This window comes from Myotis lucifugus, unplaced genomic scaffold (genome assembly GCF_000147115.1).
Source record: "Myotis lucifugus unplaced genomic scaffold, Myoluc2.0 scaffold_129, whole genome shotgun sequence".
Taxonomy (NCBI): Eukaryota; Metazoa; Chordata; class Mammalia; order Chiroptera; family Vespertilionidae; genus Myotis; species Myotis lucifugus.
The window spans coordinates 326,312-354,046 of record NW_005871177.1 but is presented as its reverse complement, the minus strand read 5'-3'; the positions used below and the strand labels follow the sequence as shown (position 1 = coordinate 354,046).

Here is a 27,735-nt window from a genome sequence, read left to right as displayed (position 1 = left end):
CTCAACCTTCCTAATGCCACAACCCTTTAATACAGTTCCTTATGTTGTGGTGACCCCCAATTTCATTGTTACAAATTGAACATAATTAAAGCATAGTGATTAATCACAAAAACAATATGTAATTATATGTGTGTTTTCCGATGGTCTTAGGCAACCCCTGTGAAAGGGTTGTTCGACCCCCAAAGGGGTCGTGACCCACAGGTTTAGAACTGCTGATCTATACTAATAAAAGGGTAATATGCTAATTAGACTGGACATCTTCCGGACAAAGCCACAGTGGCAGGGGCCAAGGCAGAGGCTGTTAGGGGAGATCAGGCCGGCAGAGGAGAGCAGTTAGGGAGCAATCAGCCTGGCAGGGGAGAGCAGTTAGGGAGTGATCAGGCCAGCAGGGGAGGGCAGTTAGGGGCATCAGGCAAGCAGGGGAGCAGTTAAGGGCATCAGGCCAGCAGGTTGAGGTGGTTAGGGTTGATCAGGCAGGCAGGCAGGTGAGCAGTTAGGAGCCAGCGGTCCGGATTGTGAGAGAGATGTCCTACTGCTGTTTTAGGTCGGACATCCCCCTAGGGTTCCCGGATTGCGAGAGGGTGCAGGCCGGGCTGAGGGACACCCTCTCCCTCCCATGCACGGATTTTGTGCACTGGGCCTCTAGTATATAATATAAAAAGTATCAAGTACTCTTCTAAGCAATTTAAATTATTTTTATTCATTTAGTTTGTACAACACTGTGATGTAGAATTATTATAATCACCATTTGTAGATGTGAAAGCTCAGACACAAAGAAGTTAAGTGACTTGCCCAAGATTCCACAGCAAATAAGTGCAACATTCAAATTTGAAACCAGGTACTCAGTCTTGAAAATCCTGATCTTAACCATCTATTATACCTCTTTTGTACTTTCTCTGCCAATACTAGTGTAGTAGTAATGTAGGATCATAAAGTATTAGCAAAATTCACAGAGATTATTAGCTCTGAACACATTGTGGTTCCTGCTACCTTAGTCATGAATGAATTACATTAGACTCACAATTGATGAATTCAGCCAAGACACATAACTGCATTAATATGGTCATGCTAATGGACAGGATTTCTCAAATTGTGAGTTAACTCCCATTAGTGTATCATGAGCAGCATTTTTAAAAATGAAATAAAAGTGAATAGAAAGAAACAGAAGGCATTACTTGTAATAGAGGTAAATTGTAGGGGTGTGTTTGTGTGTGTGTGTGTGTGTGTGTGTGTGTGTGTGTGTTTGTGTGTACTGGATTCAGAAATTATTTATTAACTAAAGGTTGAGGTTAAAGGAAAAACAAAAAGAAAAATGTTAGGCCTTTGTTCAAGGATCCAATGAATTCTCCTTTTGAGAAGAGTTAATTCTATTGCCTAACTATAGATCATTATCAATAACAATTGGCACTAGATCATCAACACAATTTAAATAGGAAAATGGAGCTTCCTCGAAACTAGATATATTATAGTTAGAACTGTTGCTGCCACTTAACCTGTCTATGAGAAGGTAATAAAGTAGGAGTCTTGAAAATTAACCCTTGGGAAATCCCAGATGGATTAATGCCATTGGTTATTTTATCAACCATCTCATACTCTACCAACACAATAGAAAAACATTCATTTTCACTAAAACCTTGGACACTGAAAAAATAAGCTAAAATTCTGAAGGATCCAGCTAGTTCCCCTTCTTTTATTTAATATTCTTTTTTTCTGCCTGCCCAGTGCACTAGTCTGACATTTTTCTTTGTTCTTATGGGCATATATCTAGCTTTCTCCCACAGATCTCTTACATGGTATAAACTCTAAAACTTATTCTTCCCCCACAGATGTCAAAAATGCATGAGCATGCAGTGCATGCTGGGCTGTGGGTGGCACAGAAGAAAAGATCCAAGGCAGTCAAACGCAATATCAGTTTCTTTGGGGCAACTATACATGGCCTCAATACTCTTGAGGGGCCATGATTATAAGAGATGTCTCTTAGTTCAGCCAAGCTGCCAGCTACATTTTACTGCACACTCACCGTAGTCAGAGCTCCGTGTGGGGTATGCTGGGAGTTGTGGTCTTCTCACTCCAGAAACTTGCAGTTCAGTAGAAAGACAAGGCAAACAGGTGTGATGAAAAGATATCACTTTATAGAACAAGAAAAAGTGGATGATTTTTCAAAAATTTTCTAAATTTAATCTTATCCAAAATTTATAAGAATAAGTTCTATACACTTATAAAATATTTGATTACTTGTATTTCTTTGAAATTTATTGAGATTTGTTGGTTTTGAATTATATATTTTAATTTATTTTTTGTTTCAGTCCTTCTAATTGAAGATGGCAAATGTTGACTTAAGCAAACAAATATAATTATAATAAATTTAATTTACATTTCTTTGAAAGAAAAGATTATGGGCAGTGGTAAAAATGTAACCAAGCAGCAGTTACTCTAGATAAGCCACATAAATATAAACCACTGCTGAGCTTTAAAGATGAAAACAAAGGATTTTTTTAATTTTCCCCCAACTTTTAACCATAGCCTCAACTGCAGTCTTTCTCTTTAACCAGTAACACTATAGAAATGAAGTCCTGTGTATTTATGTTCATTATAAGTATGTGTGATGGAAAAAATCACTATCACCCAAAGTTATAATATCTGAAATGTGAATAATGCTTTTGTATAGATTTTCATCCCAGGAGAATCTCATGCTGGAGGTGATACAGACTGTAGCCTAAGATAAGAGATGTACTCAAGTTTCCTTGGCTGTTCTTGAAGATGTAATACTGATACCCAGGTTTTGAGATTCAGAATGTAATTGTTGTTACAGGAGGAAAAGATGAATTTAGGATTTAATGTACAATTGTATGTATCCTATTATTCAACAAGAAACCGTTTTCATAGATTTTCAGAAATACAAACTTTTTGAATCTGCAAAGAAATTCAATAAGAAGAGTTAACACTATAGTTTGACTCTGGGTGTCTGATTTTTTTCCTACAGTTAGCACTTCACAACCAGATGCCTCACCTTCTCAAACCAGTATATTACCCCCAATGTCAACAGCAATTGCAGAAAACATCTCACAATCTCAAGGTATGATTTCTGTGTGCATGACTAGAAACTCACTTTGCTCAACTCCTCATCACCAAGAAAACCCTACCAATCTTTAAAAATATAATAACAGCTTTATTAAATTATAATTGCTATACAAAAACACACATCTATAAAAGGGGAGACATGAGGAAACTGTTACAGGTGATGGCTATGTCTATTGCTTTGATTGTGGTGATGGTTTCATGGATGTATGTCCAAACTCATAAAATTGTATACGTAAACACCCGGACAATCTTGATTTGCAAAGCAGAATTCTTTCAGAATGAGATCAAATGTATTCATTTGAAGCATTCTACCTATAGATCACAGAGGCTTACTTAAATTGAGGCATGGGGGATGAAGGGAGGATTGTGAGGATTGGCACATTAACCAAAAGTAACTCATTTTTTCTTTCTTAAAATAATAGGCACTGAGAATGAAAAAAATGCAAGCCCTTCTTCAACCAGCTCCTCTCATTCCAGTGAGTAAAAGACATCTTCATTCATAGACATAGATATGCAGAATATTTTAATGTTACCAATAAGGGAAGGGATTCAATTACAGATAGACTTTTATCAGCTTTACTGAACCTGCAATCCCATTAAAATCCTGTCTGACTGCCACTTGCTTTGAGAATTTCCTATGCATGAGTCTTAATGAGCACACTTTTGAGATTATTTTCTTACCTTAGTGCTAAGCAATTACCACCCAACGTCAAGGTGAATTGATGGGACTAGTCTCAGATAAGCCAAAGTATACAGACAGAGATCCCCGTAAAAATGAATTGTTTACCTTTACAAAACTTTGTCTTCATGTTAAAATGGCCTTTTAAGAAATATTCCGTCTTAGCAAAAATAGATATACTAGTATGTCATATAACATACAGGTGGGGCAAAAATAGGTTTACAGTTTTGAGTGAAACACAGAGTTCATTCTTGTATTGTTATTTATTACTTATTGTGTGATTTTCCATATGAACAACTGTAAACCTACTTTTGCTACACCTTGTATTTATGCAAGGACTAAATAGACTTAATTTCCCTGGAAATTAAGACTAATATGAATACATATGAAGCTGGGATGATAGGTTTAGGTAAAGCCATTCCATTCAATAGGTCAGAATTGCACTCATTGACCTGATGATTTATGGTTTCTTCATTTGGGAAGCACTAATGATCTCACTGAAGGTCTAATATGAACCCAGAACTTACTTAAAACAAATATTTAATCATAACAATGGAAGTGAAAACCGCTTTACAAATGAATTGGTTAACTATTCTCATTCCCTGATAAACATGAGGAACACATACCAGTAAGCAAGCAGATGAGAATACCTACTAAATGGTAACTATAATTTCTATAACTCTAGCTTTACCCTCTAGGACAGTGTTTTCATCTTATCACTGTTGTTTCAATCTGGAAAATGACTGGCAGAAAAGAGGCAGATGCTAAAATAAATTAATTAATAAATAAACAGCAAAACCCTCCTCTTAATAAAAATAGGAAAAAACATAATCGCCGAGACATGTATGTACACATGCACACACATGCACATTGTTCTTGAACCATTTGTTCATGTTTAGAACTAATGTACCCTGTGATATCCAATTATATCCACTTATGCTATTTTATACTTTTTTTGGTTCTAAGATATTACCATTGAAAGATATTTGTGAGGTTTTTAGAAAGCCAGCTGTATAACTAGGGTAGTTTCAGTATTGGCTATCTAAGTCCTTTTTTCCAATAATTTGGCTATAAAGTAGTAAAGAATATATGAGTGAATGTGGGTCTGACTCTAGGTCTAGAGGACATCTTCTGCCTCTTGTCTCCCATTTCCTCACTCCCCCAGTCTCCAGAAGAATGGAGCACTATCTCTCTTAGGTTTGAAATTTTATTTCAGAAAGGCTACAAGACTGACATCAAGTGGATACGTCAGAAACGACAACTAAAGCAAAACCCATGGATCAGATAGATCTTTTTTGCTTAAAATACAATATTTTAAATAGAATGATATTTAAAGAAGAAAGCATGCATGCTTTTGCTCAGTTTATAAACTATTGTGAAATTCAATTGCCACTCTGACAATGTCTCCACTGCTTCTTAGGTATTATTCTGCCGGTGGTTATTGCTCTAATTGTAATAACACTTTCAGTGTTTGCTCTGGTGGGTTTGTATCGACTGTGCAGGAAGACAGACCCAGGTGGGTAACAGTGTTTTGCTTCAGTTTGTTTCCTGAAAGGAGAATGCTCATGCTAGATCTAAACTTAAGTTTATACTCATAAGGGGAGGCGGGAATTGTAGAAAGAAATAAAATGCCATAGTGCTTGATCTCAAATATAGAGGGGAATGAACCGAGAAATCCGTGGAATGCTGGCGAATGTAAGGAAAAGGGATTAACTACTAGTGGCAGATATCAAATGTGAACAAATACCGTTCAATGAAGCAGCCCGTTTTGTGGGCATTTGAGGGAATGTGGGAGTACAGAAGGCATGAGAGGGTATGCCTTCCCTATTGTGAAGGCTTGTTCCTTTCCGGGTAACAGAGGACGAAGGAAGTCTTGCTGAGAATGTACTTTAGGGGCCCATAATCTGAAGAAGAGTGTCCTGTGACTCACTTCCCTTCTGGGAAGCACAGCTTCCTTCCAACGAATATGTCTCCCTTCATGACTGCGTGTTCTGCTAATTGAATTGGTTCCTCAGGACTGAACATTATTGCAATTTTTAGTGGAATTCTAGTTTGAAATTATTACCTTTTTTAACCTCTCCTGTAGCATTTGGAAGTCTTTTCCCTTTTCTTCAAAAAAGTCACTGCTCTCTTTTAAACATTCTTTGTTTACTTCTTTTTGATGTTTCATCTTCTCCCTGCCTCTGAAATACTTATGAATCCTGTAAGGGCATTCTATTTTTTATTCTTTTATTAAATAAATGTTTAATTTTAAAATAGATTTGCATTCACAGAAACATTGCAAAGATAGTTACAAAGAGTTCCCACATACCACATAGCTGTTATTCTTATTATTAAGATGATATAGGCCAGCCGGTGTGGCTCAGTGTTGGAGTGTCAAACTATGAACCAGGAGGTCACTGTCACAGTTCTATTCCAGGTCTGGGCATATGCCTGGTGTGCAGGCTTGATCCCAGGTAGAGGGCATGTAGGAGGCAGCTGATCAATGAGTCTCTCTCATCATTGACTAGAGGCCCAGTGCACGAAATTTGTGCACTGGTAGGGTCCTTAGTGGCTGCTGGCTGACAGCTGACAGCCGGGTCCTCCCTTCGTTCTGTGCCACCCTCTGATGGTCAGTTCACTTCGGTCGAGCTCCTGGTCTGTACAACTCCCACCCAAGGGGACAATTTGCATATTAGCCCTTTGTTATATAGGATGTTTCTATCTTTCTCTTCCTCTTCCTTCCTCTCTGAAATCAATAAAAATATATAAAAATAAAAAGATGACATATTTGTCACAATGAATTAACTAATATTAGTTGATACATTATTATGAACTAAGGTCCCTACTTTTTCAGACTTCTTCTAATCTTATTGTCTTTTCTCTATTCCAGGAAATTGAGCTTTTTATTCAATGTTTCATCTGAATCCCCCTTCAGTTCCCATGGCTCACACTCCCCTCTATTATCTTAAACATAAATCTATTTCCCATCACAGACCCCTGCCCTGCTTGTGTAATGTGGTGTTATGTCCATGCTATAGCCTTTGTCCATGCTATTCCTTCTCCTAGAATGTCCAGCCCACCATGTAACTTTCATAAAATTCCAATGTCCCATCTGTCCATTAGCATCTACCCCAAACACAAATTTAATGTATCTTTCTTTGCATAACACACCATCTCTTTAAGCAGAATTCTATAGAATTTTATGAAATTCATCATGTTATAGTATAGTTACTTCTCCCTGTACCTGTGTCCCCTTACTCTGTTCCAGGTACTATAACAAAAATACCAAGATGGTGTGGCTTAAACAATAAACATTTATTTCTCACAGTTCTGGAGGCTAAGTCCAATCAAGGTGTCAGATTGGTTGTCTGGTGAGGGTACTCTTCCTGGATAATATATGGCCACCTTCTCACTATGTCTTCACATAGTGGAAAGCAAAGAAGTACTCTGTGGTCTTTTTTATAAGGGCACTAATCCCACTGAGGACTCAACCCTCTGACCTAATCAACTTCCAAAGGCCCAACATATTAGGCATTAAGATTTAACATATGAATTTTAGGGGAGCACACACATTCAGTCCATAATATCGGGCAGCCTTTCTAGTCACACATCACGTATTATTCTCATTGTGTTGTGCATATTATAAGACAGAATCTACTATATGCTTGTTGACTGAAATTTTCAATAAAATAGAACCTTGCCTTTCCCCATTTTAATTCTAAACATTTAACCAGCAGAACTCTACCTAAGTTTCAAATACTGTTAAAAAGTAAACATCCATTTTTATAAGATATATAAGCTACACTGTTTACCCCATAGACAGTGTGCCCCTTGGGTACTAACAAATGCTGTTCCTGAAGCCAGTGTCTAACCATGCACTGCACAGACAGCTGGATGCAAGAAGTTATGAGACAACAAACAAACAAATAAAAAAAACAACAGTAGTGTTCATATTAGACCTTGGTGGAGAATGAGAATAAACACATCAATGACTTTCCCTTTGGGAGTTAGTGAATAAAGCCTTTTAATAATGTCTAAAATATGTTTTCTTTCTCCTTTTCCTGAAGGAAAATAGCATTTTTATAAATCAGTTTAATTTCTCTAAGTTTCTAAACCACCAATACTATTTTTTATGGTAAATCAACCATCCAAGTTGAAGCTTGTGGGTGTTGAGCACATAGAAGAGATTAAAAAAAAGAAATTAGTGTGCTAAATCCATCTGTAAAAACACCCTCTACTGAAAAACTGCTTTACATAGGAAGATTTGAAAATTAGTTATCTGGAAAATTGACATTTGCTAATAAAGAGGACTCTATGGATGAATTGAATCATTGAGGGGGTAAATGTATAAAATTCCAACCACTATGAAAAGTAAAATAAAATTAGTATAATTATGGAGAATTATTCTGAAGACATACAATACTTTATAACCAAGTTTGGCAGTTGTGCAATTAGCCAAATCTATTTGGTTTTCATTAATTTTGCTTGCCAAACAGAATTTATAGCATTGCTGTCATTAAATTAGCACCATTAAACACCCACAGTAATCAGTCTTCAAAATGTGGGTGAGATTTTATTAAGTTCAGAAAATTAGTAAACCCACTCTTCTCACTGGAAGACAACATGAATCAGATTTCAATATGAAATTGAGTTTATCCGGATAATGTTGACAGTAGTCTGAACTTTAACCCAAATAGAACAGCATATATTCCAAAAGTAGTCTGTTGGTATGTGTCTATCTGGTAATAAACCCATTATTACTGTATCCCAAGGAAAAATATTAAAATAGGCATAGAAACAGTATCACTGCATGTAGGAACAGGGCTGTGAGCATCACAGGTGATATCATTTAGAGCGCTTATAGTAGGAATTTTAAGAGCTATTAAAACCCTACTAATGGTAGGGAAGACGAGGTCAGGTCGACTTGGTGAACAGCATAGGGTACCATGAATTAAATTGTAGGAATTAAGAGTCATGGTGGTGTATGACTCTTACCAGGTGAAGCTGAACTAGCCAGAATATTAGTGGAAATCAAGGTCTTCATAACACAACTAGAGGTCCAGTGCACGAATTTGTGCACCAGTGGGGTCCCTCAGCCTGGCCTATGGGATCAGGATCTGGCTAAAACTGGCTCTCTGATATCCTCCGAGGGGTCCCAGATTGCGAGAGGATGCAGGCCAGGCCAAGGGACCCCACTGGTGCACGGTCGGGGACGGGGAGGGATGCAGGAGGGCTCTAGGGCATGTCCAGCCTGTCTCACTCAGTTCCGATCATTCAGTCCCAATCAGCCAGATCCCAACAGCAAGCTAACCTACTGGTTAGAGCATCTGCGCCCTGGTGGTCAGTGCACATCATAGCGAGTGGTTGAGCAGCCTTATCATATCATTAGCATATTACGCTTTGATTGGTTGAATGGCCGACCAGACACTTAGCATATTAGGCTTTTATTATATAGGATAGGCCACAGTGAATGCAAGGTTTTATCACCATTGCTTCCCAGGGCCATGCTCTTGTGTAGAGCCAATCTCCAGCGTTCTCACTCTAGGCCCAGGTTGTTTTCTACCAGGTCCTGTAAGCAGCTTGGAAAAGCATACAGAAGATTAGATGCCATTAGTAGCCTCAGTGATATTTTGCAGGGCACTTTAGAGAGACTGAGTTAATGTGATTCAGATGCAATTAGAAGCAATATCATAGTTCACCACAAATACAGAGATTTGTGTCCCCAGAAAGAGCCACGAATAAAGAAATGTCAGAAATTCAATTCTCTGGTATAAAAAGGCAATATTGAACTTTGAGAATTTTTTTCAGAGGTACTGAAATAAACAGAGACCTTTTCTGGTGTTTGTGGACTATGTGATAACAAATAGTAGTTTCACATAGTGATAAGAAACTTAGTGCAGAAGTAAGTTCAGTGGAGTTGGCCTACTTGGGGCTATCCCGTGAATGTATTAGCCATACCTGAGGAAGGCGTGCTAACCATGTCTGAGAAAATGGACAATGAGGCAGGGAGTGGAGAGATTAAAAAAGTCAAAAATTGGCTTTAGAAATATCTCTGCACTGCAAGTGGCAGGGGTCTCAAGTTTTTTGTAACCAAGCTTCTTATAACTCTAATAATTCTCTCCTCTCCTAGGCACAGCAGAAAATGGGAATGACCAGTAAGTAAAGCTACATCATTTTTTTAGAAGCTCTAACTATATCATTTACATAGGAAAATTATTGATCCTTTACTTACACATCTTTGTTTGTATTTTTAAAGAATTTGTGTAGAAAGTATTGTAAATGGAGTTTATTTTTTCAGAGCTCTCTCTTTTCAACAGAAATTCCAGCAACTAAAAGAGGACTGTTCTTAAGCTATTCAAAAGTATTAAAATGGCAAATCAAAAAGTGAAATGCAAAAATAGAAAAATGAATATCACTACAATAATAAATATAATATAAAACATACCTAGAGTTTTAAAATACTTTTCCCAGTGGAATTTTCAGTATGTTTCTCACAATTAGGGAACTATCACGCCTGCACCTTGAGACAGCTCTGAGTGGCTTTATTAATAGTAGATGTTCATTCTGCTTTGACTTTTTAAAAACAAGCAAAGCAGTTGTTACCAATCCACCCGACTGTTGCCATCAAGGTGCTACAAAGAGACTATTTTTTTAAATGAATGTTAAAACCAATTCTGTGTTTAAGTTTTCTTTGTTGACCTGAATTTGTATCCTGCCTTTATGTAGGTGTTTTTGTATGTTCATCAGGCAATGAAACTTAGAAATACTATCTGTAGGTCACCTACCCTGCTAAATTAGAAATAAAAGTTCTTGAGATGTCCAGGGGGGAAAAAGGGTTTGAAAGTGTTTAGAATCTGAGAAAGAGGAGGCGGGAACCCTTGGCTAAAATGGCCGGCAGTGTCCAGTGTCCTCGTAAAAAGGGATACTCTTAGAATTCATCAGCAGCCCCCAAAGTTTGGAAACGTCTGTGTCTTTCCCTTTGTAATTCAGGACTGAAGCCATGTACCATATAGACCTGTGACAGGTGTTTCCCATGGCCCATCTTGATGTTTAATTTCTCTGAGGACCATTGCTGTAGCAGAATGGTGGGGATTTATTGGCTCAAATCCAGAAGTGGAAAGTGCTAAGTGTGTGTCTGCATGTGAAGAGACACGGGTTTTGCCATAAAAACACATAAAATATATATATGCTTGTGTATCTTCTTCATTCTGTGTGTATAATGTTTACTTTCTATCCCAGACAGGCCATGCTAATTACGATGGTGTTAATTTAATGTTTTCTGTTCCAAATAGACCTCAGTCCGATAAAGAGAGTGTGAAGCTCCTCACCGTGAAGACGATCTCCCATGAGGCGGGTAAGCTCCCAAATTGTGGGTTAGATGAAATCTGCTTGGGTTTTGTTCATGTTGAAACATAACCGGAAAGCATAGCTTCTTCAGAAATAGTCAGTAAGTAGCTCCCAATAAGTATCAAATTTTCCTTTAAAGGAAAGTCAAGCCCTAAAAATATGATTTTTGGGTAAAAATTTTTGGATTATCTGGCTTTTAGAAGCTGCTTGTTGTAATGTGTAGATGTGTTCCAAAGAATGGGAGGTAATGAGTCACTTTCCATTCTGCAGTAATGGCAGAAAGAATATTACGTACACTATATAGGGTTTTTATTATCGCTGTTATCTTGTTTCATTTTTGCTAATTGCCGTGTATACTCCCCTGGAACCAGGATTTATCAGTTAAAGTGTAAATCATATTTTGTAACTTCACATGATTTTAATTGAGTTTCCCCATGAGGAAAAAACACAATTTCCTGTTGATAAAATTTACATGTCTTTTTCCAGTTTCTTAGGTTTTGATTTTGCTTGATTTGAAATGTAAATGTGTGTTTTTTTCCAATATATATATATGATTTGTTTGAGTTATAGTGTATCAAGAGCAATGATAAATGAGATGCAACATAGCTTTTAAAATTAAAAAAGCACTGATTGTTTTCTTGTTTTGAGTAGACCACATATTTAAAACACCAATATCACAAAGCAGATAAATAAAAAGTAATTATTAGCTTTACAAAATGGTCCATGTGGCTCTAACTTAACTATCAAGTTTCATGAATACATTTAACCATTCAGTTCCCCCAATTTTACCTACACAAAATAGTTTGAGAATGCTGATGTTATTTAAAGTGTGAGCTATAGAATGATAAACTACATTATAAATATGTAGTAATTTTTTAAATAAGACAGAAAGCTACAAATATTGTCTCACTTCAAGAGCAAGATCTCCAAGGCTGAATGTGGTCCCAATTTCAGGTAGGAAATTCTAACTAGAGCAAACTACAAGAAGCAAACAGAAGACTTAGGAAGCGAGGGTACCCAATATCTGTAGACAGGCCCAAACCCCTCTCATGAGCCAGTCTCTTAAGAGAGACCTTCCTTCATGATGTACCTGGTTCCTTTATTCCTACCTGGTTCTCTCAGAGGTAACCATCTGAATGGGCAGAGGAGTAAAATTCATTCATAGGGTGATTGGAAACCACTCACAGGTCCCCTGGCCATTCACCTGGCTCCACGAAGTAGCTTATTCCACTGGGTCAGAGAAAAGGAGCCTAAATATGAACTAGTCCTGAGTAAGTCCATGAAGGATCCTGAGCGTGACTATACCATTTGTCAAGAAGAGTTCTCAGAATCTGCCTGTGACTTGTAAGCAAGCATCACAATAACGTCATGTCCATTGGGAATTTAACTTCACCTGCACCTGGGCTCCTCCAGCTGGGGATGGGCTGGCTGCCCAGCACTTGGAAGAAGCCTCTGTGTAGGAGCCCCTGGTTCTCCTTGGGGGAGGGACTGGGATCAGGACCACCCACTCTACCATCCTTTTCTACCAGGGAAATGACAACGCACATCAGAATTGAGGCTTCCAGAGGGGAAAACTCTAAAGAACCTTTTGTTTCTTGATGGCAAATTTAATATCTGGTTCTCCTTTAAGGACCAAGGAAAATTCCACATCAGCTGAGATCTCTCACTCTCCTAGTAATTGAAGTAATAAATGGAATAGACTATGGTGTGATAATTAAGACTCTTAACTCTCCAAGCTCCCTTTACTTCATAAGGAGGCATTATTATCATGGAAATAATCAGATCTGTTCTCTGGTACTTTTCTGGTATTTCTGCCAACTTCAATTTAGGACTCACATCTCATTTAATAAAATAACCTTTAAATGGGCAACCCAACTGATTACTGTGGAAATATTCGACCAGATGACAAGAGTGAATTGGTGATTCAAAGGTTTCAACAGCCTAGAATTAATCATCTAAAACATAATGATCTGCAAATGCTCTTTGTGCCACCACAATTCTTACTAAAGTCTGGTTCCTTAAACACAAATAAATCTCTTTCCCCTGCTTTTCAAACTTATTCAAATAGGATTTCTTTATACAATTATGCTCACCATAGTTAACAGAAGTTATATTATTATAATTATTTTTACTTAAATATCCTTTGCCCAATAATGACATCTTTCTTAAAATAAAACTAAAATAAAATCTAAAATGATTAGGTTTGATATAAGTTCACAGATTTAGCCCAATTTCCCCCTATCTCCTATATAAATTTTTTTAGAAATTTTAAAAATGTAGAAAGTAATTTGTTAGAACAAATACCTGACTACCCATCACTCAGAATTGATGAGTGACACATTTTATGTTATTTGCTTCTAAGAAAGAATTAATGTGCCTAAGTGGTAACAGAATGAAATTTGAGCTTCCATGGCTATGAGTTCATTGGATTGGTCAGTATTTCAATTAATAAACTCTGGTCTTATATCTGAAAATGAGTTGTGTCACTTTAGAGGTCAATAAGTCATGTCTCCAAGGAAACAGAGCTCTGTAGCCACCCACCTTCAAGGGAAATGCCAGTGGGTGCTAAATTGTCTGGGTTTCTAGAAGCCTCAGTGAACCTTGGTTATTGCTCTGGTCATTTTGTACTGATAAGAAGGTTCCTTGCCCCTGAACCTCCTCTGATTAGACTAAGATATTCATCTATCCACACTCCCTGCTTTCTTTGAATATGTTCTCTCTCGAACAGCGTTCTTCTGCTGAAAATGTAGCCCATAAATGTTTACAATTTGATTATTTAAATTAGGGGTTTTCTTTAAGTAAAAGAGAAAGCCTAGTAGAGTATAACAAGAATGTGCTTTTAGCAAAAATTAAACACCAAACGTGGAAGATCAAGGGGTCTTTTATGAATACCCAGAAGATACCACACAGCTTCAGTAAAGAATCTGGCCAAGTTAAACATCCCACGATGACTGCAAAATATACATGTGACATGATGCATGTTAAATGTGATTCCCACCGACATCACATCTCAGAAAGTTATTATACATTATCTCATTTTTTAAATTAAAGGCAACAAGAATTATGAAGAAAACTGCTTAATTAGTTAAAGAATATATGACTGCACAGAAAAAAGAAAACAGTATCTTTGAATTTAGTTTCAAAGCATTGCTTGATTTTGAACCATTTGGAGGAAGAAAAAAATGATATATGAATTCATTATAATATTGTTCTGCTTAAAAACTCTAAGTGTGTATTAGCTGAGATGTAGCTCAAACACTTGAGCATGTGTGCCGGGCCTGCCATGCTGTGCCAGACTTCTCCTGCTCGGTTTTGAACCACTTAATAAGGCACATTCCCCAGATGTCACTCATCTCCTATCCCTCTGTTCCTCAATGCACTCAAGCTCTTTTGAAGGGGATGATGTGTGCCAGGCCAGCTCAGCCAAGGGCTCGGTGAGCCTGAGCAGGGGGAGGGGGGGGGGGCGGGGGCGGCAAAGGATGTAGAAAAGACAGACAAAGAGAATAAGCTGGGTCTAGGTGGATCTCCTGTGCCTGGCTAAGGCCACAGAGAGAGATCCAGACAGCAAGCTGAGCCTTTATTTTATAGCCCGAGGTAAACAAGGTAGTGGTCACCATAGTTACAGTGTTCTTGTGAGTTTCACTTGTTTTGGCAGCACTTGCTGCATCTCCCTCAGCCCAAGATCTAGGGAGCATCATAAGGTCAAGCCTAATTATGCTAAGAGGGCTGTGCCCTCTAAGCTGGGACTTGTTTGTGGCTTTGCCAACAGGTCAATCCAAAGCTTAACCCTGTAGCCGCTACCTTCAATGGCGTCTTAGTCTCCTTTGTCGCTCCTGTCCCCTGCCCCTTCCTCAATATGGTCATTACACATTATCAGTATGCTAATACTAATCAGTATATTATCGTAAATGCACAGTCACTTTTATTTGCTTTTTTTTTTTACAAATTAAAAGTTCATTAACAACAAGAAATAAGCAACAGTGTAAAGATCAGCAAAAAAAACCAAAAAAAACATGAATGGATTTATAAAGCCATACATAGATTCAGCTTCTGTCTTCCCAGCCCTTCAATATTTGGTTCATTCTCTGCATGCATTCACCGAAGGTTCTTTTCTCTAGGTACATGTGTTTCATTTGCTTTTACCATAGACATCATTATTATAACTCTATTGGAATCAGATTGTTATTGCATCTTTCTCACATTCTCTATTCCCAATTAGAGAGACCTGGAAGGGGATATTAAGAATTGTAATGATTTTCATAAGGTTTGCTTTACATTTCTGAAAGACAGCAAGGTTCGATGAACGTTTATTTTGTTTACTTCTCATTCCTGTACTTCATACCCATTGATTCCAGGAGATGCTGTGCCTCTAGTGAGCCAAGAGCTGTCCTGGGGTAGAGGCCATGAGGGTCATGGCCTTGGCACGTCTCAGAGCATGGGACCTAAGGCACTCTTGCAAGAAAAATATCAAGAACAAACTGCGTTTGTTCTCCTCATAGGTTTCTGGCACTATTTATTATCTCCATGACTGTGCAGGTAACAGGTGACATCAACGGTGTCCCCAAAAGACAGCTTTCCTAACTGGTAGATAAAACCTGGAGTAAAATAATGACATTTATTCTTAAAGCTGGAGACTATAATCCATTTTGATTTTATGTAGTGTGACAGGTGTTGATATTTGAGTCTGTCTGAAAGACGCAGGTAGTGTGAAATGTGTTGATCATGAATCCAGGGGCATGCCTCTCAGCTTCCTAGGTTAATATTTATCCTTAAATTGGATAATGGAATAACACTGTTAACTTGAGTAATGTCCCCTCTGCTATGCTGTATGTCAACAAAGTGTTCCTGTTGACCTATAAATTCAATTTCACAAAACTCTCACTGAATTAAACAGAGGATCCTAGAATGTGTTCCTGATAAAATGGCACTTGAAATATATGACATAGGTTTACTGAGGCAGGACCAGCTCATGGAGCAAGCAATAATCAATAACTCACTCCCTAGGGTGCCTCTCTTATTATCACCTCCCATTCACACACACACGCACACACCCCATTCCCAGGGAGTGAGTTAGCATCCATTGCTCCTTTAGGGTGAAACAGATGATGGCCTAAAAGAGCTCATAAGTCTTTGTGAAAAGGCCATACCAAGAGGCAAATTGTGGCTTTAATGTCATTCTTGCAGGGAAGTTAGACTTCTCTTGAAAAACAAAAACAAGCCAAGAAACTTTATTTTCATCCTTATTCACTCCCTGAGCTTAAGGTTCAAAACATCTTCTGTTCCTAGGTGAGCGCTCTGCACAAGGAAAAACCAAAAACTGACAACTTGATGAATCCTCCCCACACCTGGGCAGTAAATATGTAAGTTTCCTAATTTCATTCACTGAGCTACTCATTAATGTCTGCTTTGTTATCCGGTTGCAGCTTAAATGACTTTCAAAGACTTTTATTAGGGGAAAAGTTAATGGTTTGTGCCAATGAAACCATCATTGTCTACTTGTCTAAAAACAAACACTAAAATGATTTGCCAGAGTAATGAATGGCTTGGGGGGCTATAAAAAGTTCTTCCAGTTGCCCTGCCTACCTCAGAATGGCACAGTTCCTGCCTATTGGGGATGTTTCCTTCTCATTGCAGTTTGCCTTTATCTGGGTCACTATACACACACTGACAATGCACTTAGACAGGGTCCTATTGCTATTCCAGACTCACAGGACTCAAAATGAGAATGCTTACAAATGTGTAGTTTATTGCAGGAAAGGCTATGACACAGCAGCAGCATTAATGTTGGGATGTGCATCACAGCCAAAAGCTGGCACAGGGCATGAAATCCAGAGAAGCCAGCTTGGAGGTCCGATTGTCCTCCCTCTGTAAGGACTCACCAGGATGTCCTTCCTCTCTGGGTCCAGGAACCATGGATATGTGCACAGAGCACCTCAAACAAGGTGATCCAAAAATGTAGTTTCACCTGGAGTTTTTTATACCAAGCCATTTCTTGGTCTATAACTAGCTGAGTGACAAGCCCTCCAGGTATTTTAGTGACTACCATATGCAGATGATCAATTTCACTACAATAATAGTTAATCAATAAATAATTAAAACTTTTCAAAACTATGTTTACAAGCAACACTGCTCTTCTGCGTGCTCCATGCTTTGACCAGGAATCAGGGCAAAGCAGGTGTATTTCTCATTTCATTAAAAGAGCGCAGGCCTTGTCCTGACCGGTTTGGCTCAGTGGATAGAGCATCGGCCTGCAGACTGAAAGGTCCCAGGTTCGATTCCAGTCAAGGGCATGTACCATAGTTACGGGCACATCCCCAGTAGTGGGTGTGCAGGAGGCAGCTGATCGATGTTTCTCTCTCATCGATGTTTCTAACTCTCTATCCCTTTCCTTTCCTCTCAGTAAAAATTCAATAAAATATATATTTAAAAGAGCTCAAGCCAATTTTAGGCCTGCTGGAATTAACTGTCCCAGCTTAGCATGGGATTGTCTTTGCTTTCCTAGAATTGGCTCAGATTTTCTTCTGACTCATTTCATTTTCATATGAAGCATTGTTTAAGAGCCCTCCCAATTAGTGTTTGGTGCTTTTTAGAACCTGCAGAAGAATTTGCCCTTTGGCAACTAATATATTTTTAAAGAACAAAAAATATATATGCCCATAATTGGCTTGACCAAAATGGCAGTCGCTCTGGGTAGTGTCCAGGGGGAAGATTATCATTGTTGTGTCTACTCCCTATGGCACCTGCCCAGCCACTAATACGATGCTGTTACAGACACTGTAATAAAAAACTCCTTTGTTCCTATATTGGTTGCAGATTTTTGAGAAAAAATGGTCGATGCAACATTAATCATAAGCACTACCCTACACACATGAATCCAGATGTTTACCTAGGTGATCTATGCTGCAAACACTTGACTTTACTTGGAAGTTCACCTACAGAGGAGCCAAGTTCAGTTAAACAATAACTGGGACCACTGTCAAAAGAGCTATTAATACAAAAATAACTTGTGTTAAGTTTTGAAGGCCACTGAAATAAAAGACTAGACATATGTTAGTTCTATGCAGTTCTATACACATTTGTGTTTTAAATGCAAATGTGCTCTGTTTTCTTCTTCTGAGATTAATTCTCTTATGACAAGAAGTAGCAAAGATGACATCACTAAAGGAATTGATTTGCTGTTACATAGGCCTTCTGCTAAGACCAGAATTTTAATGTGAAAATGTGAAGTAGGGAAAGCACACTTTCTTCTTATTGATGCCAACAATGGTCTGAATGAAGTGGTCAATAATCAGCGTGGACATGGGGATAGTAGCTAGTAATTTCCCACAGAGAAAATGTATAAAGGACTAAAGGAAGAAAGAGACGATAGAGGAAAATTAGGTATGCTTTAAGTGCCTGACTAAGAATTTTCAAAACATAAAACAATGTAAGAAAATTCAATGGAAAAGATAGAAATTCTACTATATTATGACTTAAAAGTTCCAAATATAAAGAAAATTATAAGAAAACAAATTGAGGAAATGTATAAATACGACACCAGTTCATTAATATTCTAAACATACAAAGATGTTGTATACATATTAGGAAATAGAAAAGTAAAGCAAAGACCATGAACAGATCATTTATGGAGGAGGGAATAGAAATGATAACATAAAATTGTATAGAGGATTCCTATACTACTGCTAATCAAAAATGTGCATCAAGACCAAAATATATAACCTTCAATCTACTTGAACTTTTTTGTAAGTTTAAAAAATCATACTGGTGAAGCAAATAGTTTCATATCTTGCATTTGAAAGTATAGATTAGGTTAATAATTACATTGGGTTCCACATCCAAAAACCAGGCTAAAACAATCATTTCTCCTAAGATCATTGTGCTTCTTTGTTTCTAAAGTGTTAATATACTTAAAGAACCTATCGTGATACTTTATTATAAAAGCAACAATTTATTCTTTGTAAGAATTATAAAGTTATGAAATTTTAAGGTTGTGAGAGATTCAGTGCTTATAAAGTCCTGTATTATTACTATTATTCGTAAAGATGACCCATACACTGAAATTTAGAGAGATTTTAATGCTGAACCCTCTTGTCAGCCGCAGATACTCTGGGAGACCATCAGAAATGCCCTGTTCTGCAGTCCTTTCCACAAACTAAGGCTTAACATAGCTCCTATGACCACTCTCTGCTCCTCAAACTGCCTCTTCCTCATGCCATGGAAGCCAGTGGCCACCTTTCCCCTATGCAAGGCAAGAGTGCAACCAACTCTACCAAAGACCCTGCTTCTGCCAACTGTGCCATAAAGAATAGGGTGCAGGTCTCCACCCCAGCACCATGCCTGCCCCACCCCCATCATATCATCCTCCTCCCAGACTCTAGCAAACCCCAGCATTGCCACACAGCAAACATCTAGCCCCTGCCAGGTCAGGCCACTGCCCATTTCCCTTCTCCAGCTACTTTTTAGACAAACAGAGAAAGTTGTTTCTGCCCCAATGTAATCAACCAAAGTCCTCGCTCTGCTTCCTATGAAAGAGACGCAGAGAGTTGCCTGGTCATTCTTCTCTCTACTTATTAGGAGAAGAATGAACGTTGCCAATAAATTTTTTAATTACCCACATTGTCACCCCAAGCAACACACCTTGAATTATGTCCCTTAGTGACAAGGTACAGTTAAGAGCTTTAATTAGAAGAGGAATATGATGAGATCTGTGCTTGAGACACATCGCTGATGTTTACTGTGAAAGATGAATCCAAAAGGAATGAGACTGTAAGCGGAGAAGTCAGAAAACTATTGCAGTATTCTCTCGGAAAAGGACAGGACTTACCACATCTGCAGTGACACAGAGATGGGGATGAAGAGACAGAATGGAAGAGAGAAATGTCAGGCACATATGATTCTGTGATTGATTGAATGTGAGCAGCGAGGAATGAAGATTAGGACTACATATGATGTCCAGACTGCTAGCATGAGTGACTGGATGGATCATGGAGGTAATCGCAAAGCTGGGAATTATGGAGTGAGAGGGAGCAGGTTTAGGAGGCAGTATAGTGGTTTTCCTTTCAGTCATGTTCAGTTTCAAGTGACTCTACTGGGTGGAAAATAATTATTCTAGACACTAACACATTCACCCCCATATCCAACATCTCTACTTACTCACTTTCTTGGAATCTGAACTTTTTCCCCTACAGGCTTAATCTTCAGCTTCTATGCTCCAGGATTAGAAAGAGAGAAAGACCTGTGGAATTGATCCTGACTTCCAGTCCTGCTCGCCAGTCTACACCAGTCACCTGTCCCAACAAAATGATGTCCAGATGACATGCAATAATCTGATAGAATAAAAAGTCCTGGGTCTTTCCTGTCCATTGAGACAGGAGAAAGCACATTTGTACATTGTCTGGGAACATTCTCAGGAGAACCGATTTTAGGAAAGGCATTTGTGAGCAGTTAACCAGGCAGCCCAGGCATTTGGGTTCCCTGACGACGTGACCTTCCTTCAAGTTTAAAGTTTCCGGAACTGGCAGTTTTACCCATGGTGCCTTTCCTACTTTCCTGGTGTTCTTCTATTACCTAATGTCTGTATTTATTGTTTTCTACTATGACTATGTTAATGCAGGGAAAATTTGCAAGTGTATTATTAAATATTAGGTAGAAATCATGACGTGCCACTTTGTACATAAAGATATTTTATTCATATGTTCATATGTTAGTTTTAATAAATATTGACTGTATTCAACACACTAAAATATCAGAATGTGACCGTGAAGATGGCGAAGGTATTGTCTTCCCATAATTATGAAAAATTTTGGATTGACTATTAGATTATGGGAACTCTATAATGAAAGGCATCTGTAATAAGTGAGAAAGGGACAGAGGATTCATGTTTTAGACCCTGTTAGGGGTAAGTCATACCATTTCTTTGGTCTTTCTATTTGTAATTCACACTATGTAACAAGGATGTAAGGGCATTTATGACACTGTACTGCATTCGTTAAGAACATAAGCAGGATTGAGGGTAATCCTTTCAGTTAAGACTATCTACATGCATTTTTTTATTTCTTTTAGAAATGTAATGATTTGTCCTAGCAGTGATTGTTAATAGAAATGAACATTTCATAAATACATGATTGTGATATTATTTTTCACTGTATCCCTTTCCTTAAAAAACATATGATTGTAACTGCCGCTCCATCAGGAGCAGATTATTCAGTTGAAAGCTGACTGATCAACCTTGACCACTTCTTGGATGCGCGCAATCAAAATGTCATGTTGGGTGAAGTTCTGTGGAAAGTTCGGAAACTAACAAGCTGCCAGTGGCAGCTCTTTCACTTGTATGATTACCTTCTCCGAGTCAATGCTAAATCATCCTAGTGATGTGAGGACAGTGCAGTAGAATCTGAATGGTGTATATAAAACTACCCTTTAAATTTCTTTTGTTGCAATGTATTTGAAAACTTCCAGCTTTAAAGATTATATAAATAATCATCTTGGTTTTAGCTTTCCGATGTCTGCACACTAAGACACCAACAAGCATATCTATATTTCTAAGTGGTATCTCCTCGTGTTTCTTTGAGAAGGAAGATAGGAAATTGAAGGGGAGAAGGAAAGTAAGAGGGTAGAGAAAAGGGCAAGGATCCCCAATACATACACTTTCCCATGAGAGATGGTCTATCCGTGCTTAACTCCAACCTAAAAGTCTTCTATACTGGTGCAACAGGGGCGGAGGATACCAAACATGGGGCATTTGTCTTCAGAGGGAAAATATGCCAACACCCCTAGAATGCTTTACTGAGCTCCTCGGCAGAAGCCTTGTTACACAGAATGTGCTGAGAGAAACAAACTCTTCTGCAACTTAAATTACTGCAGTGATGTGTTATTCCGGTGTCTAGAAAAACCATTTTCTTGACTTTGCATAAAAATTGTTGGAAGAATTTACAACGATTGGGAAAAGGGAAAGCTTCTTAATGGTCATGAAAGAATAAAATTCATTCTAGTTCAAGAATTGTGCATAAAGAATATGCTTTATACTAACAACTATTGCATTAAATCTTCAGAGTCAGAGTGGTAAGAAAATTCAGGAATTTGCAGATATTCATGGCATTTTGGAGCATCAATCTCAGATGTCTGCATTTTCATAAATCAACTTAACCTTCTATTGAAATAAATTTCAAGGCAACATTATAATTAATTAGATTTTTAATTATCTTATTTAAATTGTCTACTTTCTATGCCTCACTTGTTACATGCTCTTTATTCTAATATACAGTTCAAATGTCACTGCAGAGAGGGAATAGCTGTATTTAGATCAAAGGCAAACTTTTCTATGTGTTTGCTCTGCATGACAATATGAATATAATTTAAGTCTATCAATAGTAAAACATAAACAAGAGCTAACTAACTGGCACGTTTGTTATCTAAGAGTAAGGGAATGTTGTTGGCTGACACACCGGCTATAATCAGCCCATAGAGAGACTTCAAAATTCTCCTTTCTGGGCTGAAATATTTCATTACATTTCTGAAAAATCTGCGTGTCTTATTTCTTGTCTACCTGATATACAACTCAGGACATCAGAGAACCTTCAGCAGTGAACCTGCTAGCTTTCCCTGATTTTTCTCTGTTGAGCTCTGTTTATGATCATTCAAGTTTGCACGGAGTCCTAATAAGACAACTGGGTATGTCCTCTAAAAGTTATGTTTTCTAGGTCCCTCCATGCTGTCTCAAAGAGTAACAGACCTAGAGAGTATTATGCTGAGCGAAATAAGCCAGTCAGAGAAAGACAAATATCACATGATCTCACTCATATGTGTAATCTAATGAACAAAATAAACTGATGAACAAAATAGATCCAGAAACATAGAAGCATGTAACGGACTGTGGAATCTCAGAGGAAGACGTGGTGGGTGGATGGCAAGAGATTAACAAAAGAACTTATATGCATATATGCATAACCCATGGACACAGATAATAGTGTGGTGAAGGCCTAGGGCAGGCAGCAGGTGTGGGCTAGAAGGGGTCAATGGTGGGGCGGGGGAGGGAGGAAGGTGACATAAGCAATACTTTCAACAACAAAAATAAAATTTTTAAAGTTATGTTTTGAGTAATTATAGTCTCAAGACAATGGAACTGTTATTTTTTGCCTAATATTAAAGATATCCATCATTGTGATTAATTAAATAAGTACCCTGAACTGAGAATTTGTGATGGGTTATCCAGAGATCTTCTCTTAAAAATTTCCCTGCAAACACTAACAGGACTTCTCGTGTTTCATTAAATGAGTATACTTTGTCGCTGTTTCAAGGGGATTTGTCCTATGGGCCTGAATATAGATATTTCTTGTTCTGGCTACTTTTTAAAGAAAACAAAGCTTTGATAAGTGATGAAAAAACATCTATCTTGTCCATCAATATTGCATTCCTCAACTTAAAGTCAGAATTCTACCGAAGTAATTAAGGGTAATATTGTTAGTTAGCTAACACCATATCCAAGACTCATTTTGTGCCAAGCACTGTGCTAAAAACTTCACTTTCGTCATCTTGGTTAATTGTCACAATAATGGCAAGAGACAATTTCTAATATTATTATTTTTATTATTATCATGATCACCATCATTATCATAAGCATATCCATTTTAAGACAGAAAGCTAAATAAGTTACCCAAGGTTGTAAAACTAGTAAACAGCAAAAATTTGAATTCCAACCTAAATCACAAGTCCCTGTTCTTCATCACTATACTACTTAGTCTTTCTAATCTCAGTTTATTTATCTATAAAAAGGGGTTATGCAATCATGCTCCTGGCCATAGTTATAAGCAGGGTCCAGATTTATCATCCCACTATAAACAATTATAAAACTGAACAACTGCTTCAGTAGACAAAGGCAGAATTAAGCTGTGATCCTTAGGAAGAGAGGACAAAATTGTGATTTCTATGAATAACCAACTCTGACACATTTGAGTCTAGCTGCAGAGAAGAGGACACCTAGGTAGAACCTGATAGGCACACTGAGTTGAGAAGATGTAGATTGGAGCAAGGATACTCAGGTAGCTGGAATTTATGGAGCAGAGCATCAGACAGGAGGGAGCTACATAGCAAAAAACACACACACAAAAAAAAAACCCTTTGTATATAGTTGAATTTGTATCTGGTAATGGGATATTAAGCTGTATATACACTTAGCGTGAAACTCCATGAAACCAGGTAAAGACTAGTTGTATGCTGAAAATTCCTAGATATCATACAGGGCAGACAGACATTCTGATCATCCATTTTGGAAAATCCTCATTGATCACTTTGATCAATGATCCCAGAAGATTCACACCTTAGTAGTTGTATTAAAATACCCCTAGCGGGTGCTTCTAGTCACAGTGTAGCTAAATGCAGAACTCGCTGCCTCCTACAACCACATCAAAATTACAACTAAACTATAGAACAACCATCATTCAGGACCACCTGAAATCTAGCTGAACGGAAGTTCTGCAACTAAGATAAAAAGAAGAAACCACGTCGGCACTGGTAGGAGGGGCAGGTAGGTGGAACAGTCTGGCCCCACATCCACATGTGCCGGATAAAAACCGGGAGGGATATCTCAGCTGTAGAGGTTCCCCCTGAGTAGCGAGGGGTCCCAGTCCCACACCAGAACCCTCAGCCCAGGGTTCCAGTGCCAAGGAAGAGAAGTCCCCATAATTTCTGGCTGTAAAATTCAGCAGAGATTGTGGCTGAGTGAGAGGGAGGGTGCTGGAATCCTAGGCATTCCTCTTAAAGGGCCTGCACACAGATTTACTCAAACTCACTTGCTCTGAGCTCCATGCTGAGGCAGCAGCTCAAAAGGCTCCAGGGACATATGGGGAGGAACTGAATTGTCTGGAATCAGGGTGAGAGCTGGAGGTGCAACTTTCTCCCAGAAAGAAGTACTGGTAGAGGCTATTGTACCTTTTCTGAGTCCTCCCCTCACAGAGCCAGCAGATGAGCGCCAATCTGACTAACATTTCTCATCCTGCCCTATGATTCCCTGAGACCCCACTCCACCCAACTTGGGTGCAGAGTTGGCCTCAACATGCTCTTTGCTAAGTGGCCCAAGCTCAGCACTAGAAGCAGCCACACTTGGTTCACAGCTGGGCTTCTCATGGACACCTCCAAGCCCAGCACAAATAGCAGCCATCTGAGGAATGCCTAGGATTCCAGCACTTTCCCTCTCACTCACTTTGTAGCTCATGCCAGGTTGTGGGGGAAAAGGAACCTCATTCCCTGCTGGTGAGAATGAAAACTATGGAAAATAGTATGGAGGTTCCTCAAAAATTAAGAATAGAGTTCCCATATGACCCAACAATCTATCCTCTGGGTATCCTATATAATAAAAGCCTAATATGCAAATTGTCCTTTTGGTCGGTCATTCTACTAGGAGTTCAACCAGGAGACCTGGAGTTCGACCGCTTGCTATGATGTGTGCTGACCACCAGGGGTTGGCATGGAACATGGCAGGCATCGGCAACACAGCAGTGGGCAGCAGTGGAGGCGCTGTTGGCCTCGATGAGCCCCGATGAGAGCAGGACCCGGGCAGGATGGTGGAGCAGGTGAGTGGGTGGCGCCAGGCCAAGGCAGGGTGCCAGGAGGGGCTGCTGGACTGCGAGGCTGGGGGTGCGAGCTGAAGCTGTGAGGCTGGGGGTGTGAGCTTGGGCTGCGAGGCTGGGGGCCCAATCTCTGCAGGCCAACACTAGGGACCCCACCCATGCATGAATTCGTGCACTGGGCCTCTAGTCTACACATAAAAAAAATGTGAAAACATTTATTCGCAAAGATATATGCACTCCTATGTTCATTGCAGCATTATTCATGTTGGCCAAAACATGGAAACAACCAAAATGTCCTTCAATAGATGATTGGATAAAGAAGATGTGTTATAGATATGCAATGGAACACTACTCATCTGTAAGAAAAGATGAAATACTGCCATTTGTGACAATATGAATGGGCCTTGAGAATATCATGCTAAGCAAAACAGGTCAGTCAGAAAAACTAAGAACCATATGATTTCACTCATGTGTGGAATATAAAACTGAAACTCAGACACAGACAACTCTATGATGGTTACCAGAGAGAAGGGGGTGAATGGGGTAGTAAAGGCTAAAGGGAGCCAAGTGGTGATGGGAGATGATTTGGCTTTGGGTGTTAGACACACAATGCATTATACAGATCATGTATAATAGGAATGTACACTTGAAACCTATATAATCTTATTAACCAATGTCACCCCAATGCATTTAATTTAAAAAATAAAGCAAATGAAAGCATTTAAAACAAACACTGTCAGCCACTACATCGCTGCTTCCATTGCAATGCCATTTCGTTAACTCAAAGAGCTCAGTTGATTTGATAGATGGGAGAAGGCACAGATGAGGTTTCCTCTGGCTTCGCAGGAAGCCCACTTACCTGCTGAGTGCAGAACACTGTCATATATATGCTGCAAGAGGCAGGTTTTAATTCATGTCTCTATTATCTAAGAATTATGTTTAGAAAAGGATTAAACTTCACTTTGGCATTCTAGACATATGTGCTCTGTCTCAGCACCATCCCGTTATTGTGATATGGCCCACTCCCTAGGATTGTCCTAAATTTTTATTTCACAAAAAGAACAGTGACTTTCTGATAGCTGAGCTCTCACTCTGGGGAGGGTAGAGTGTGAAGTATAGAATTGAAGTCAAACTATCTAGATAGAGAAGTGTGGGAAGCTTTCAAAAGTGAAGCTTTAAAAAAATGTGTGTGGGAAGGGAACAGAAATTGAAATTATCTATTAATACTAAATGCTAATAGTTATTACTTTCATCATCATCAGTATAGCTTTATTACCTCCTACCAGGCCAAGGTTTTATTTTAGGCACAGGAGTTATGAAAATACACCATAAATGATAATAATTCCTTGTAAGAGCTTATTGTCTATTATAGAAGATGAACCATAGAGCTGAAAGGTGGAGGGGAGCTTTTCTGACTTACTGATAATAGGGGCAGGCAAGCTGAAATGATGAAATGGAACACCATCAGTTATGTGGCATCGCTTGTTCTCACAGAGCATACACTGTGTACAGTGCAGAGGAGTGGAATGAATGATGAGCTCTGAGTTAGACACGAGCTTAAATCTAGGTTCCATCTGTCATCCTCTCAATTTTAAAATGGCAATATGAAGGTTTTGAGAAGATTAGCATGATGCCTGCAAATAAACCAAGCATGAGAAACAATAACTTCAAAACAAACAAAAAAGAAAGTTAATAAAGACAAATAATTTGGTATGCAACATTAAACAGAAACAGAAGCCACATTCAGGAAAAGTTCTGCCTCTTTTCCCATGGGCATTGAAGAAACTAAATATATTTCAACCAAGTAGTGTCTTATGGAGGCAGAAGCAGTTTCAGGAAGATGCAACAGAAGATCTTTTTTATTTTGCATTGTTAATTATTTTTTTAATGCTGGAAGAAAGGAAAAACACACAGTCAAAAATATTTCCAAAAGAACATATGTGCTTTTGATGCTTAGAATAGCGGACTTTAAGTGGCACAATGAATGACACAGGATTATGTTTCCTGCTCTTAACCTATTTTAGGAAATTGTTTTGGCCAAAGATCAAGAAAGACTTCTTTCTTTTTGCTGAGCCAAACTAA

The 27,735-nt window shown here is 38.6% G+C and overlaps 1 protein-coding gene across 10 annotated transcripts in view; it reads left to right on the top strand.

Annotated features, from left to right (window-relative positions):
• EMCN (endomucin) overlaps nucleotides 1-22,730 on the top strand; it is a 94,816-nt gene extending 72,086 nt beyond the window's left edge. For 3 of the 10 annotated variants that reach the window (XM_023758409.1, XM_023758405.1, XM_014460318.2), the window contains 6 exons: nucleotides 2,984-3,076; nucleotides 3,504-3,557; nucleotides 5,181-5,276; nucleotides 9,873-9,897; nucleotides 11,035-11,096; nucleotides 20,278-22,730. In XM_023758409.1, coding sequence (XP_023614177.1) covers nucleotides 2,984-3,076; nucleotides 3,504-3,557; nucleotides 5,181-5,276; nucleotides 9,873-9,897; nucleotides 11,035-11,096; nucleotides 20,278-20,336 — 389 coding nt within the window. In that variant the 3' untranslated portion in view covers nucleotides 20,337-22,730. Of the gene's footprint in view, nucleotides 1-2,983; nucleotides 3,077-3,503; nucleotides 3,558-5,180; nucleotides 5,277-9,872; nucleotides 9,898-11,034; nucleotides 11,097-11,575; nucleotides 11,599-16,375; nucleotides 16,450-17,902; nucleotides 18,155-20,277 lie in introns of those variants that run through there. The other 7 variants (XM_006094088.3, XM_023758404.1, XM_023758410.1 and 4 more) reach the window with 7 other exon arrangements.
• Nucleotides 22,731-27,735: the final 5,005 nt, after the last annotated feature.